Source organism: Vigna umbellata, chromosome 3 (genome assembly GCF_029865625.1).
Source record: "Vigna umbellata cultivar VRB3 chromosome 3, Vumbellata_1.0, whole genome shotgun sequence".
NCBI lineage: Eukaryota > Viridiplantae > Streptophyta > Magnoliopsida > Fabales > Fabaceae > Vigna > Vigna umbellata.
In genome coordinates this window covers 41,028,836-41,042,677 of record NC_142167.1, presented here as the reverse complement: position 1 = coordinate 41,042,677, position 13,842 = coordinate 41,028,836, and the positions used below count along the sequence as shown (strand labels likewise).

At 35.6% G+C, this 13,842-nt stretch overlaps 2 protein-coding genes across 3 annotated transcripts; both read right to left on the bottom strand.

Annotated features, from left to right (window-relative positions):
- Positions 1–8,203: 8,203 nt before the first annotated feature.
- On the bottom strand, positions 8,204–9,109 carry LOC124848977 (kunitz type trypsin inhibitor 104-like). The gene has a single exon (XM_047326806.2). It carries the CDS (start codon positions 9,027–9,029, stop codon positions 8,409–8,411), a length of 621 nt encoding a protein of 206 aa, XP_047182762.1. The 5' UTR covers positions 9,030–9,109; the 3' UTR covers positions 8,204–8,408.
- A 1,233-nt stretch (positions 9,110–10,342) lies between these two features.
- LOC124848966 (RING/FYVE/PHD zinc finger superfamily protein) lies at positions 10,343–11,864 on the bottom strand. 2 transcript variants are annotated; one of them, XM_047326796.2, is made up of 2 exons: positions 10,786–11,864; positions 10,343–10,605 (listed from the first exon to the last, which is right to left on the bottom strand). In XM_047326796.2, the coding sequence occupies exons 1-2, from the start codon at positions 11,680–11,682 to the stop codon at positions 10,561–10,563; spliced, it is 942 nt and encodes a 313-aa protein (XP_047182752.1). In that variant the 5' UTR covers positions 11,683–11,864; the 3' UTR covers positions 10,343–10,560. The 2 variants fall into 2 exon arrangements, with proteins under 2 accessions (XP_047182752.1, XP_047182751.1); XM_047326795.2 differs by having other exon boundaries at positions 10,343–10,611; positions 10,786–11,860.
- Positions 11,865–13,842: the final 1,978 nt, after the last annotated feature.

The window sequence follows — 13,842 nt, the reverse complement described above, 5'->3', positions numbered from 1 at the left end:
TGGTGTCTTTCCCTTGGACTTTAGGCAGGCCTCGAGTGAAATCCATAGAGATGTCCGACTAGACTTGAGTGGGAATGGGTAAAGGCTGTAATAAGCCTACTGGAGATAGTGTTTCAGCTTTGTTCTGTTGGCAAATTGCACACTGTTGGACCCACTCTTTAATATCTTTTTTCATACCCTTCCAATAAAGGACCCCTGCTATCCTTTTAAATGTTCGAAAATAACCACTATGGTCGTTTGTAGGAGATTCATGCAGCTCTTTAATTATAGCAGACAAACTGGAAGAATTTTTTGGTAACACCAATTTACCTTTGCAGAACAATCTACCCTTCTGTAACTCATAACCCTCATGAGATGAAGGGTCCAGCAGTAAATCCTGAATTAGGGCTACCAAATCAGCATCCTGTTGTGATTCTTCTTCCCAAGTGCTCCATTGCTCTGGCTGGAGAATAGAAATGGCCTTAAAACAGTCCCTGCGAGACAAAGCATCAGCCACTTGATTATCTTTTCCAGGTCTAAACCTTATCTCAAAGTCTAACCCGAGAAGCTTGGAAGCCCACTTAAACTGCTCCTCGGTCAACAACCTTTGGTCTGTGAGAAACTTTAGGCTTTTCTGGTTTGTGAGTATGATGAAATGGTTGCCCATGAGGTAATGTTTCCAATTTTTAACGGCCTGGACTATGGCCATTAATTCCCGTTCATAGACAGACTTTTGTTGGCCCCTTTTCGATAAAGCTTGACTCCAAAAAGCTAATGGCCTCCCTTCTTGTAACAGAACAGTCCCCAAACCTTTGCTAGAAGCATCTGTTTCCAAAGTAAATGATTTAGAAAATTCAGGGATTGCCAAAACTGGTAACTGGGAAACAACCTTCTTCAATTCCTCAAAGGCCCGTTGTGCCTCTACTATCCAATGGAATCCCTCTTTAGATAATAGTTGAGTTAGAGGTTTGGCAATCTTACTATATCCTTGGACAAAACGTCTGTAATAACCTGTGAGCCCCAAAAATCCCCTTAAAGCCTTAGGATTTCGCGGAACTGGGCATTTCTCCATGGCCTCAACTTTCTGCGGGTCTACTGCCACCCCTTGTTGGGAAATAATATGGCCCAGATATTCCAATTGTAGTTGGCCAAAAACACACTTCTTCTTGTTGAGCTTCAATTTGTGCTGATGCAGTACCTTAAAAACCTCTGTTAGGTGGGTCACATGAGTAGGTAAGTTTGGACTGTAGATTAGAATATCATCAAAGAAGACAAGGACAAATTTCCTTAGAAAAGGTTGGAGTATCCGATTCATCAAAGCTTGAAAGGTTGTTGGTGCATTGGTTAGTCCAAAATGCATGACTAGAAATTCATAATGGCCTTCATGGGTGCGGAAAGTAGTTTTTTCAATATCCTCTTTACGCATCAAAATCTGGTGGTAACCAGATTTTAAATCCAGCTTAGAAAACATGGTTGCACCTGCCAATTCATCCAACAACTCCTCTATCACCGGAATGGGAAACTTGTTGGGAATGGTGACCTTGTTTAGAGCCCTATAATCAACGCAAAATCTCGATCCACCATCTTTCTTTTTGACCAAAATAATGGGGCTATAATAAGGACTTATGCTAGGACTAATAACTCCTGCTTGTAACATCTCCTGAACCAACCTCTTAATCTCACTGTTTTGTTGATGAGAGTACTTGTAGGGCCGCAAAGAAGGAATAGCAGCACCCTCTTGTAAGTGGATAGAATGATCATGTTCTCTGCTAGGGGGTAATCCCTCTATCTCCTGGAAAATGTCTTCATTGGCTGCCAAAATTGAGAGAACTTGTGGTGGTACTGGAACAGTCCCAAAGTTCTTAATTTCTTCCCACTTGATAGCAAAACATGTCCCTTGCTGCTTAAAATCCTGCCACAAAGACTTTAAAGAGGATTCTGATCTAGATAATGAAGGATCTCCCCTTAAAACATCTTCCCGCAGCCTGTTCCCAATAGACAAACGTAAGTTGTCAAAATCAGCCTGAACTTCCCCAAGGGATGCCAACCATTCCAACCCCAGCACAATATCAGCACCTCCCAATGAGAAAACAAAGAAATATTGCTGGATTTGCAACCCCTGAACCTCTAGAATCAACCCCTGGCACTTCCCTTGGCAACGCACCTTGTGCCCATCCCCTACTTCCACCATATATAGCAGGGTTGGTTGCTGTTGCAGCCCACATTTGGTAAGCAATTCATGTGAAATGAAGTTGTGAGATGCGCCACAATCAATCAAGATCACCACTTTTTCATTGCCAATCGTTCCCCACAATTTCCATGATTTTTTTGTAGTGAGGCCAGCCATTACACATTGAGATTATTGCAAAATTTGTGTAGTGTCCTCCCCTTCTTCCGCTGGCAAGGGTATAAGGTCCTTGCCACCTTCCAAATCTTTTATATCCTCATCAGAAAGCAGCAGCATATGAAGTTGTTTGTTCTTACAGGTATGATTTGGACCAAATTTCTCATCACACCTGAAACACAAGCCTTTTTTTATCCTATCTTGCAGCTCTTCAGGAGATAACTTCTTGAAGGGTGCTCTCTTGTCTTGCAGTCCAGATGCAGAACTACTAACAGTACTCACATAGTCATTGCCTTCACCTCCTTCCCTGGAAGAATTGGAAAACGCTGCTGCACTTCCTCCCTCCGAAGAATGAATCCTAGTCTGTGGCAGGGGTCTGAAAGAAGTATTAGATCTTTGCACCATCAAAGATCATCCCTTTGAAATGATCTGAATTTTGCCCTCCACCATTAGAGCCTTCATCATTAATTCAGCAAGGCTCTTGGGCTCATACAACTTAACCTCTGACCTTATGTCATCCTTCAATCTATTCCGAAAAATGCCAATCAAATAATTCTGCCTCATGCCTTCCAGGAATCCCGCATATTGCTCAAATTGTTCAATATACTCTCCCACCCGCCCAATCTGCCTAAGTCCAACCAAGACTTCAAAAGGATTTTGAAGCATTGTTGGTTGGAATCGTTGAACAACCGCCTCTTTGAAAGCCTCCCATGTGGGATTCGGATAGCAAGTCTCCCACCACTGAAACCAATTCAGGGCTTTTCCTTCCAAAGCCACTATAACAACCCTCATCTTCTTTTCCTCATTGACTTCTTTCAACCGAAAATATCTCTCCAAGCGGTTAGTCCAGCCATAAGCATCTTCTCTTGCAAAAACAGGAATGTCTAGCCTCTGCCATTTCTCCCCAATCACTCCTGAATGTCCACTTTCATTCCCCGTTTCATTACTATCGTCCTTCGCAACAGAAGCACTATCCGTTGTTTATTTATCAGAGGATGTGAAATGTTCCACCAACCCTGATAGCCCTGTAATAATTTCCTCCAACCTGTGGAACCTTATCTGATTTTCATGTTCCTGTTCTTGTATTAGGCGCTCCAAGCCATTCAATCTTGCCTCTATTCTCGTATTGACCATGCCTCACAACCACCACAGCACCAGGAAAGTGGCTCTGAATACCAATGATAGGTATTCCAGACTTATATGAATCAACTTGGCTAAACTGTAAAATATTATATAACATTCACTGAACTTCCTCTAAAGAAAGGACCCCAAACAACATACAAGTTTCTAGTTATTAGAGAGAACCATACTCTCCCTCCCTAACTTTCACAAGTTACAAAATAAAAATAGAAACTGCTAAAACTGTTCATTCTGAGTTTATAAAAGTTAGATGTAACTTACTACAGACACATTACTACTTTACAGACAGTTAAAACTGTTTGTTCATACAAAAAGTAACTCGTACAATTTTTCTTCTGCTGTAAACCTTCCCTTTATACCTATAAGAATCAATCAGTGTAGACATACTTGTTGGTTGGTTATGTAATTCCTGTAAAATTTTGCATGTTTTCTCAAATCTTCTAGTCATTTTTGTACTTGAGCATTAGTTTTGGTAGTGAAATAGATTTTGTTCGTCCTTTAGAGACAATAAAGCAAACTTCTCTTTCTCAGAATTAATGGAAGCTAGTTTTGACTTGTGAATAACTTCTTTGAGCTCATCACTTTGGTGTAGAAATTCTTCTTTATGTTCCTTTTCAGCCTCCATGGCGGCTTCATTGTTTTTGCTTTAGTCAAAGCATCCAACTAGATCTCTGGTAGCTACAACTGTTGTTTTTGTTAAGAAGCTCCCTTTATGCAACATTCAATTCACTTAAAACAAGTGAAAACTAGTCCCATACCTTCATAACCTCCAAACTTTGATCAACCATCTCTTTCATCTTGGATTAAAGTTCATATTTGGAAGATTTATATTCTAAACATTCGTTCATGTTCTTATTTTCTCAATTCCAATTTGTTAAATGGGGTGGGCAATTTGTGAATCATTTTTTGGTTGTGCTCCAACTTAAGAAGTGTTTGCATGTGTGCAACATGCCTTACTTCAAACTATACCATGTACCTGGAACCATAGTGTACTTCTATTTCTCTTCCAAAGGTAGCATGAAAAAAATCCATGCTCAGGTTCTCCTGCTTTCTAGCAGATTGAGGTTAATCTCATGATTAATTATCTAATGATCACTAGCAACATTAGCTTCCATGAAAGGATATGTGACAAAATCTTTGTAAGTTTGATAAGTTTATGAAAGTGTTGTAATTAAAGGAAATATCTTCTTAATTAAATAAGATATTTATAGAAATTTCCTAATTAGAGAAAATAGATATGTAATTTTCTAGATTATTTTTGTTTTCCTATTTTCCACCATTCTTATTTTCAACTTGGTGTTGGAGCTCCCAATCTTGGGGGCTTCGTTTCCGCTGCAACAGTAGTCGCCTCCACCACTGTCTAACCATTGCGGCTGCCGCCGTAGCCGACTGGGGTTGTTGATAGGATAGAAAGGTGCGTCCAACTCTGGCGAACACAACACCAGAAGTCGCTCTGGAAAAGAAGCCCCCACTCACCACCACCGTCGCCGACGCATGTAGTCCACCGCCTAGTTCCAACGAGACCCACTTGCTACCACCGTCACAAACAGGGCACCGGAGCCTCCTGAGTCCGTTCCAAGGGTCGGGGACATCTCGTTTGACCCATGTAGAGCGTTAACTCATTAGTAAGTGCACAAAATCATTCAAGTAATAAAACATGGTAACAACAAGTATTATTTCCTAAGGGACTCCGGCAATACTAGATAATTGTACGATTAGTAACTCGTCTAGACTAATGAATACAAGAATATGTGCAAGTAAATAAATGAAAATAAGAATTAAAGGTGGACTATGATAGTTGGAGGCACTTAAAGGGATGGAAAAGTGAGGAATGGAATGGCATGCTAAGGTTAGAACTCGTCGGCTTCACTCTCGTGCACCCACAAAAACATATCTTTTCCATCAAACACTAAAGTCAATCCATTAAAACACTCTAGCCCTAATACCTTAGGTGAAAGAACCCTAGTTTATTATCAAATTGACTTTTAATAATAGAACCCTAACTCTAATCAATTCTTAATTATAATTAGAAGAAACTTTAATTCGTAATATGATTTTAATTAATTAAATGGAAACCTTAACCTTTAATATTTCCCTAATATTGATGAAAGGAACCTTAATAATCTTACTAGTCTCAATTTCAAATACTTTTAGAGCTCTCTCACTCTTATTGAAATCAAGGCAGAACCTTCATTAAAAGATTTCCATGTGTATACCAAAAGAATAATAAACCAATGTTTATTGGTCTAAAAATTATCATTTTTCATGGTTCTCAAGCCTACCCAAAAAGAAAATTTCAAGAGCCATCCAATCAACACAGACATTCATCTGTGGTTTCATCCGTGGTTTAAAGCATGTAGAATTAAATTAACAACTATGTACATATGTAATAAAGTAAGGTTAACTTCCCATATAGTGACTGATTGCAAGATGAATCAATCACATACTCTCACGCTTCTCTTATTTTATCTAGGAACTCCTTTCTCCTCTTTAAAATGTCAGATTCTTTGCCTTACGATGCTCTTTTTCTCTTTCTCTCAATTTTTACGTGTCTATCTTTTTTGAATTAAAATCTATTATAACCTAAAAGTAATTGCCTAGATAATGTTTTTTAATATCTCAACCAGTTTTTAAAACATAACTGCTATTCCAAAAAAAAAATTTCAGCTTATTTATTTCAAGTGCAAGCCTTTACTTCCTACACCCCATTTCTAATTTTTGTACCTTAAAACACAAAGGAGAAAAATACATTTTTGCCCCCAAGCAAAATTATAAATACAATAAAGCAAAGGTTTGCACTTATATCAACAAAATAAATAAATAACATAAAACTTTATTTTCTAATGAAGCCTTGAACACATGGTCACTTAGCCCATCAAAAAGCTCTCACCAAGTGAGCTACACAATACCTTATGAACTCACACAAAATCTAATAAAACATACTCAAGTCTTATTACAGTATTATTCATAAGCTTTACATTTTCTCAGGTTTTACAAATATGATTGGGTATTCTTTTTCAAATAGCCACTCTTGACTATGACGAAGAAATTGGATAATTTCCAAGCTAACAAATCACTAGTCATTAGTCATTTGTTAAGTATGTAAGATTGATGGTTTCTTTTATTGGCCTTGAAAATTTAGTAGTATTTTGACAATATGCAATATGTTTTCTTTATTCTTCTTCTTTAATAACTTTATGGATTTTTGAAAAAATTAGTTGTTATAGAATTATTTCTAGCCATTGAGCAACTTCAACTCTTTGAAATGTATTTTTTGTCTAAAGAGTTTGATAGTGATAGATGCTTTTAGTGCATTCCATGTCGCAATAAATGTTTCTTTCTCAATAGTTAGAGTGGGCAACGCACAATCCCTTTATTCATCTTAAAATACAGTACATTACAAAATAGATCATTCTTACAAAGTTATATCAACTTGATGATATATCATTCTTACATAATAGACTATGATGATTAATAAAAAGTTATATCAACTTGATGATATATCATTCATAGGAGAATAGCTCATTTCAATGTAATAGTTTCACTAAATCGGAAGTCCAAGCTCACTTTAATTTAATTATTTAATTCTTGCATTAGTGTATATTATTTAAAAAATTATATTTTATAATATTTTCAGCGTTGCTAACAGTCGTATCGTATAATTTATTTCATTGAAAAATGTATTGAATTTGGGCACTGCTATTGGTATCTGCTAGTAGTTCCTTTATGAGCTAATCCCTATAACTTTCTAACTACATCTTACTTTTCTTCTTCCTTTCTAAATACGCCACCTCAAAATAAAACTTCAAACTAAAATATTCAAAACATAACGTCATGGGACTTACAATATTCAAAACCCCAGAATTTCAACAGATAAACTTGTACGAATTTCTACATCCATTATCTAAATTAAATCTGAAAACGTGTAGGATCTACCAACTGCATTACGTAAATTATAATATATTTTTATAAATAAAAACTTCCTCTGCACCAAAGAAAAAAAAATATAAGAAGATAAATACACCTTAATTATAATCTTATTATTACAAGACAATGTGAAAAAAATAAGATTTTACAAAAGGTATTAACATCATTTTAACAATAATTGATTTTAAAAGTATAATAACAATTTTGCAAAGAACAACTATTATCGAACTCCATAACATATGGGTGGGTGGAAAGAAAAGAAAAGTATCTAATATAATAAAGGGCTAAAATAAATTTTATATTTTTCTATTAAAATTCGTATGTCCAATAAATTTTAGTATTTTTTCATCGCAATATCTAATTCATTCAATGTCTAAAGTTTATTTTATTTAATTAGCCGCGTTTATATGTTATCAACTACTCATATATATTAAACATAATAACATATCTCACATAATTACTTATATTATTGAATTAACACAAGAAAAAAAAATCAATCGAATTACTAAATTCACATATTTATAAGAATAAAATAATACAAAACAAATTTATGAACTTACAACAAATTATTTAAACTTATAATGAGAGTGGAAAGATAACTAATGGTAACTATAATATTCATCTTAAATGATCATTTGAAAAAGCTAATGTCTTTAATACAGTAATATGATGTTTTCTAAAAAATAATATAAAATGACACAAATAATATAAAGATAAAATAATTATAAAAAATAAATTTTTATAATTTAAAAAAATTAAAAAAATAAATGTGAAAAACTTGTGTGTCCATATGAGAAAACTAAAAGATTAGAATGAGAACAATAATAGTAATATATAAGAACAGAAATGATGAATGAATTACATACTCTTAACATAACAGTTTAGAGTTTTATTTTACAGATGAAGAAGATGAGAATACTAAAGAAATGTATCTTTATTTCATCCAAATATACATAAAAATGGATGGTATGCTATGAGATATGAACAAAGAGAAGTTGTTTATTCTTGAAGTTTCAAATCAATCATCCTTTTTCTGGAAGACGACTGGGAGAGCAGAACCATCCAAGGCAAACAGAATCTGGCCATTCTCACGAAGAATTCCACCAGTTCCACAAAAGAACCTGCAAATGGGGCACACTTCAGTAGGGCACCACCCAATGTTATAGATGCTCGCATTCTGTGTTTCCTCGATTCTGAAATAGTTTCCGACACTTGACCTTCCATCATCACGACCAGTCACGATAACCCTTCTTCCACTGCTCGTGTCATTCTCGCCCAGCCTCCATTCAGTCGATTGCACACACGTCGAAGAAACTTCCACGAACTCCACTTTCAGGTCCCTATTCACCTTCACGTCATCATCGTCCTCGTCGTTGGCAAAAGGGGTGAATCTCACAGGGTATCCCTCTGGTAAGTCCGTGTTTTCGAGGCCAACGTACAAAGGGCACGATTGGTTCCTGTTGATCAAGGTGAAACGGCCACCGTTGTCTGTTATGGCTGGTCTGATGAAGTATTCCTCGTCGGTTTCCAGAGGGTCGCCGTTTGTGTCCAGCACGTAGATGTTGGATTGGGACAGTGTTGATGTGGCCGTCAACAGCCACACTGCAAGAGAAACCGAAGCGAACAACTTCACCGACATGGTTCTACTCTGTTCTCGGAACACCGTATGTGGGTTAAGGTTTGCGTGTTCTGTAATGGTGTGTGTGGTTTTTGATGTCGGAAGAGGAAGGTATTTATAGGGTTGTTGGAGGTGTTGCCGTACGTGGTGACGAGTAAAAGTCAAACATGATTTATCCGAAACATTGCTTGTACCTTAAGTATTTCAATCATAAACTTTTTATTTCAATATATTTGTGGAATTCGTTTACACCACCAAATCGAAATTTTGTCAGTCTATATGTCATATGATCATAATCTGATGTGAGTAAAAGACCCAATTCAATTCACTCTTATCGTACCGTAATATATTAACAACTTCTTTTTAATATTTTTTTTAGAATGACACGGACACGTGTTAAAGAGGTGTTAGTCCATTTCAATTAATTTTTAAAATGAAGAAAAGTGACGTGGAAATACACATAAATTTAAAATGAATTTTGCTTTTTCTTTTCAAAATTATCTCTTTTCAATTTTTCGAAAGCTTCTCCTTTTCCATCTCTCCATTCTCTTCCTTTCTCTCGGTGCGGTGATCTGTGATTCGATTTTCATTGACGACACCTTTTCCATTTCTTTCACTATCATTACTGTGATGACATTGCCCTCATTCGTTTGGATGATTTATTTCTTCAATTGAATCTTCACCGACGAGACACCTCTCCCATTTCCATTTTTGTGTGTTGTGGATTCAAAAATGGAAAACTTTGGTGACTATGGTATTTCTGCTATGCCTTTTCCTCTTTCTCATTTCCTATTTATAGTTTCCTCTTTGATTTTTTAACTAATACATATTTTAAATATTTTATAAATACTAAATAATAAATTTATAAATATTTTAACTAATACATCTTCGCTTACACGTTTTTATTTAAAATAGAACTTCCATCTTAAACTATTAACAGTAGCTTCTTTAATATTATTCTTTATATCATTTTTGAGTTTCCATTTCTTAGGAAAAAATTGTTGATGTATTATGTATTGAATAGTATATCATTTTTATTATCAACAAACTATTTTAGATTGTGGAAGCCTTGGAACATTCACCAAATTTAAATAGACAATTTTAACACTTATTATTTATTTCATGCTTAATCCCATCAGATAACATGAATTAAAATCAAAATTATCAAAATTTTATTGATTTATTTCATCTTTTACCATAAATGATAATAAAATGTTATATGTTAAGTCGTAATAGATGATAAAATTACACTCATGTTATATATATAAAAGTAAGTCGTTTATGGTAATAGATTATTTGTAAATAAAGTAAATAAGTTAAAGTTTGCTGGTATTTTATGTAAATGATAAAATGTAGTAATTCAACCATTATTGTTAACACATCATAACTGTGGTCCACAATCTTCATCTAAAAACTTAGAACACTTACAAAAAGAAACATGCTATAACCTATTCAAACTAAAATTACAACATATTCAAAATGATCTCCAAAATAACTAACTTTGAATTTCCTAAGATTCGTTAACCGACCAACATAACTTCAGAAAATTTTCCTACTTTTCATCTTCAAGAGGGACAATCTTGTACTTCCCAGATTGCTGTTGCTGCGTCAGAAAAGGACTTCAGTTAAACCATATGAATATAAAATACCAATGTAACAAAACTAAACAAAAAAACTATGAGTGATAGAAATAAACTAAACTCTCAAAACATAAAATAAAATAAAATAATTGATGTGGTGAAAGAATAAGAAGAATGAATAAAAAGCAGAAATTTACCTTTTCCCAAATCTGGGTGTGGGTTTTGCAGAAGCCAGCAACAATGGTGCCCCCTTTCTTCCCTTCCTTGTACTCAATCCAAAGCTCCTCCTTCAGCGCGCATGTCACATGAAACGCCAACCCACACTTTGGCTCGGAGCACACCAGACCGCAACCGTCACAACACTCGCAAAGGTAGCACCTTTGCGACCACCTCTTCCTCGGAACCATGGAGCAGTCGATCCCCTCCCTCCCTTCTGGGTCCTGGAAAAACACCTCCGGCACGAACAGCGCGCACACCACGTGCGCCCACGCGCCGTCCGCGGTGCGCTTCATCGCGCCCTCACTCGCGGGACACAGCGCGCAGCGCGTGCCGCTCTTGCCTTCCCCGACACGACACCGTTCGCAGAACCAGTCGCCGTCGGGGACTCCCTTCGACAAAGGGTGGCCGTAGCAGGAGGCGTGCACCGTGAGGTCGCACCCGTCGCAGAACACGATTGGGTCGGCAGGATCCCCGTCCGTGCTCTGGCACACACAGCACAAAACCCCGTCGTCATCGTCGGCCGCGTTGTTTTCGGATTCTCCGAGGTTGGGGTTGTATTCGATGTTGAGATCAAAGGGGGGTGCGGCGTCGTCAGAGGAGGGCTGGGGAGGGGAAACGATGTCGTTTGAGGAAGGAGGAGTTTGGGGGCGTGGGGCCCACACTCGTTTTTTGGCGGGGAGGGAGAAGTTGTGAAGGGGGGAAGGAGGAGAAGGGGTTCTCGATTCTCTGCGTTTTTTGGCGGGTAAAGGGGAAGAGTCAGAAAAGTGATTTTGGTGTGTTTGTTGTTGTTGAATGAGTCGGAATCTCTTGAGCGGCGGAAGGTGGCGGAGGGAAGTGGCGGAGGAATGCATTTTGGGGTTGTTAGATTGAGACATTGGGAAAGAAGAGAGTGAAGATTAAGAATTGGAAATGGTTGAGAGAGACATAAAGAGTGAGATTTGGGTTTTGAATTTGCGAATGGGAGGGGAAACAGAGCGGTTAGGTCAAAAGGGAAAGGTGGGAGAAAACAATTCCGACAAAAATTTTGGGTGGCGGGAGATTGAAACGAAACGTTTCGTGAAAATTAAATAAATAACAATGGCAGAGCCCGCTTTTTTTGTTCTCCCTATTCAACTGAAACCATGTCTGTCAGCTTTAATTTTGCTGTCAGTTTTTCAGTTTATGGTTAAAACAATATTTTGGACATTAAATTACAAATTAAAATTAACTTTTCTTTCCTTCATAATGTTTTATTCTATAATTAACCTAATTAGATCTTAAAGTGGGATCTAGCTACCAGAGTTCTACATTCTATATATGCCTTTAATTTTTTTCACTAATTAATTATAAATGTATTTTTCTGTATTTTGGAGTTAAAATTTTTAATTTGATCATTAATGTTAAGATAAAGTAATTAAAAAAAATGTTGGGTTTTTTTGTTTTTCATAATTATATGGACTTCATAATTTAGGGAATTTTTAAAGTATGGAATATGAGTTTTTTTTTTTTCATGACAAACAATTTTGACTGCCTCATCATAAAACATGATTTTAATCATTTTTTTAAGGTTTTTTCTGTTCCTTTCCATCACCCTATTTTATTTAGAAATCATGAAATATATCATTTGATTCCCAAAATGTTTGAAACTTTTAATTTTCAAACTCTTTACCATGGACACTTTTAATTCCAGAGATACAATAATCTTTTTTAATCTGTACTTTTTTTGTAGAATATCACAAACACATGGAAAGACTCAATCTTGTATACAAGAAAGATAATCCATGTTCATTTATCTGGCGATAAACAAGGTTTGTCTATCCAATTATGAGACTCCACATATAAAACACATGTTCATGGTATTTGTCAAAGGAAACCATATAACCATAGTCACATAATTGACTTATGTTCAGTGCATTATATTTGAGTTTTTTCACTTATAAAACATTTATAATACATACTAATATAGATATATACCTATATGAAGATGAGAGGTATATGGTTTTAATGTCTCAACTGATCTATTAATGAGGAAGCTATAAAGAGTGAAAATTGGAGATTGACCATAGATGAAGAGATCAAATCTATTTTGAAAAAAAAAAATCAAATGTGGACTATTTGATGGAGTGAAATACAAAACCAAATACCATGAGATTGGAAAATTTGATAAACACAAGGTCTGATTGGTTATTAAAAGATATTTTCATAACTATGGAGTAGACTTTAGAAAAGTTTATGCGCCAATGACAATAAAGATACAATAAGAATGATCATTAGCTACACATAAGAGTTAGCAGCTTTTTTAGCTGGATGTTAAATCAGCCCTTTTTTTTCATGGTGAGTTGATTATAGATGTTTATATGGACCAAGCAAGAGGATATGAAATAAGGGCATAAGGGTAAGTGAAGATATCTTCTTTATAAGTTGCATAAAGCTTTATACAGATTAAAACAAACTCCAGAAGCATGGTTGAATCTAATTGAAGCACATTTTATTGGTGAAGGATTTAGATAAACAAAGAAGAAAATGTTATCGTGTGTTTATGTTGATGATTTAATTTATATTATGATGACTGAATTTAAAAATTCTATGTTAAGGGAGTTTGATATGTTTAACTTGGAAAAGATGAGGTTTTTTCATAGGATTAAAGTCAGATCTAGTGGTATTTATATATGCAACAATTCAGTAGCCAACCCAATAGTTTCAAGTTGTAGAATGAGCTAAACCTTGTGTGGATGAAACATACTATAAACAACTAATTGTCAGTTTGATGTACATTACTACCATATGATGTATATTACTTGTCTTATAAGTATTCATTAATAGGTATCTAAAAGGGTTCTTTGATATCTAACAAGAACCATCAACTATGGAATTTATTAAAAGAAAGCAGGAGATTGTGAGTTGTTGGGATTCACAAATAATGATTATATAGGAGATTGATGTAATGAAACGTGACGTGACAATTATATGTGGTACTATCATTGCTATGTTACATTATTATTGTCACGTGACATAATATCATTTTGAAACGTAACAATTTTTATTTAAAGAAATAT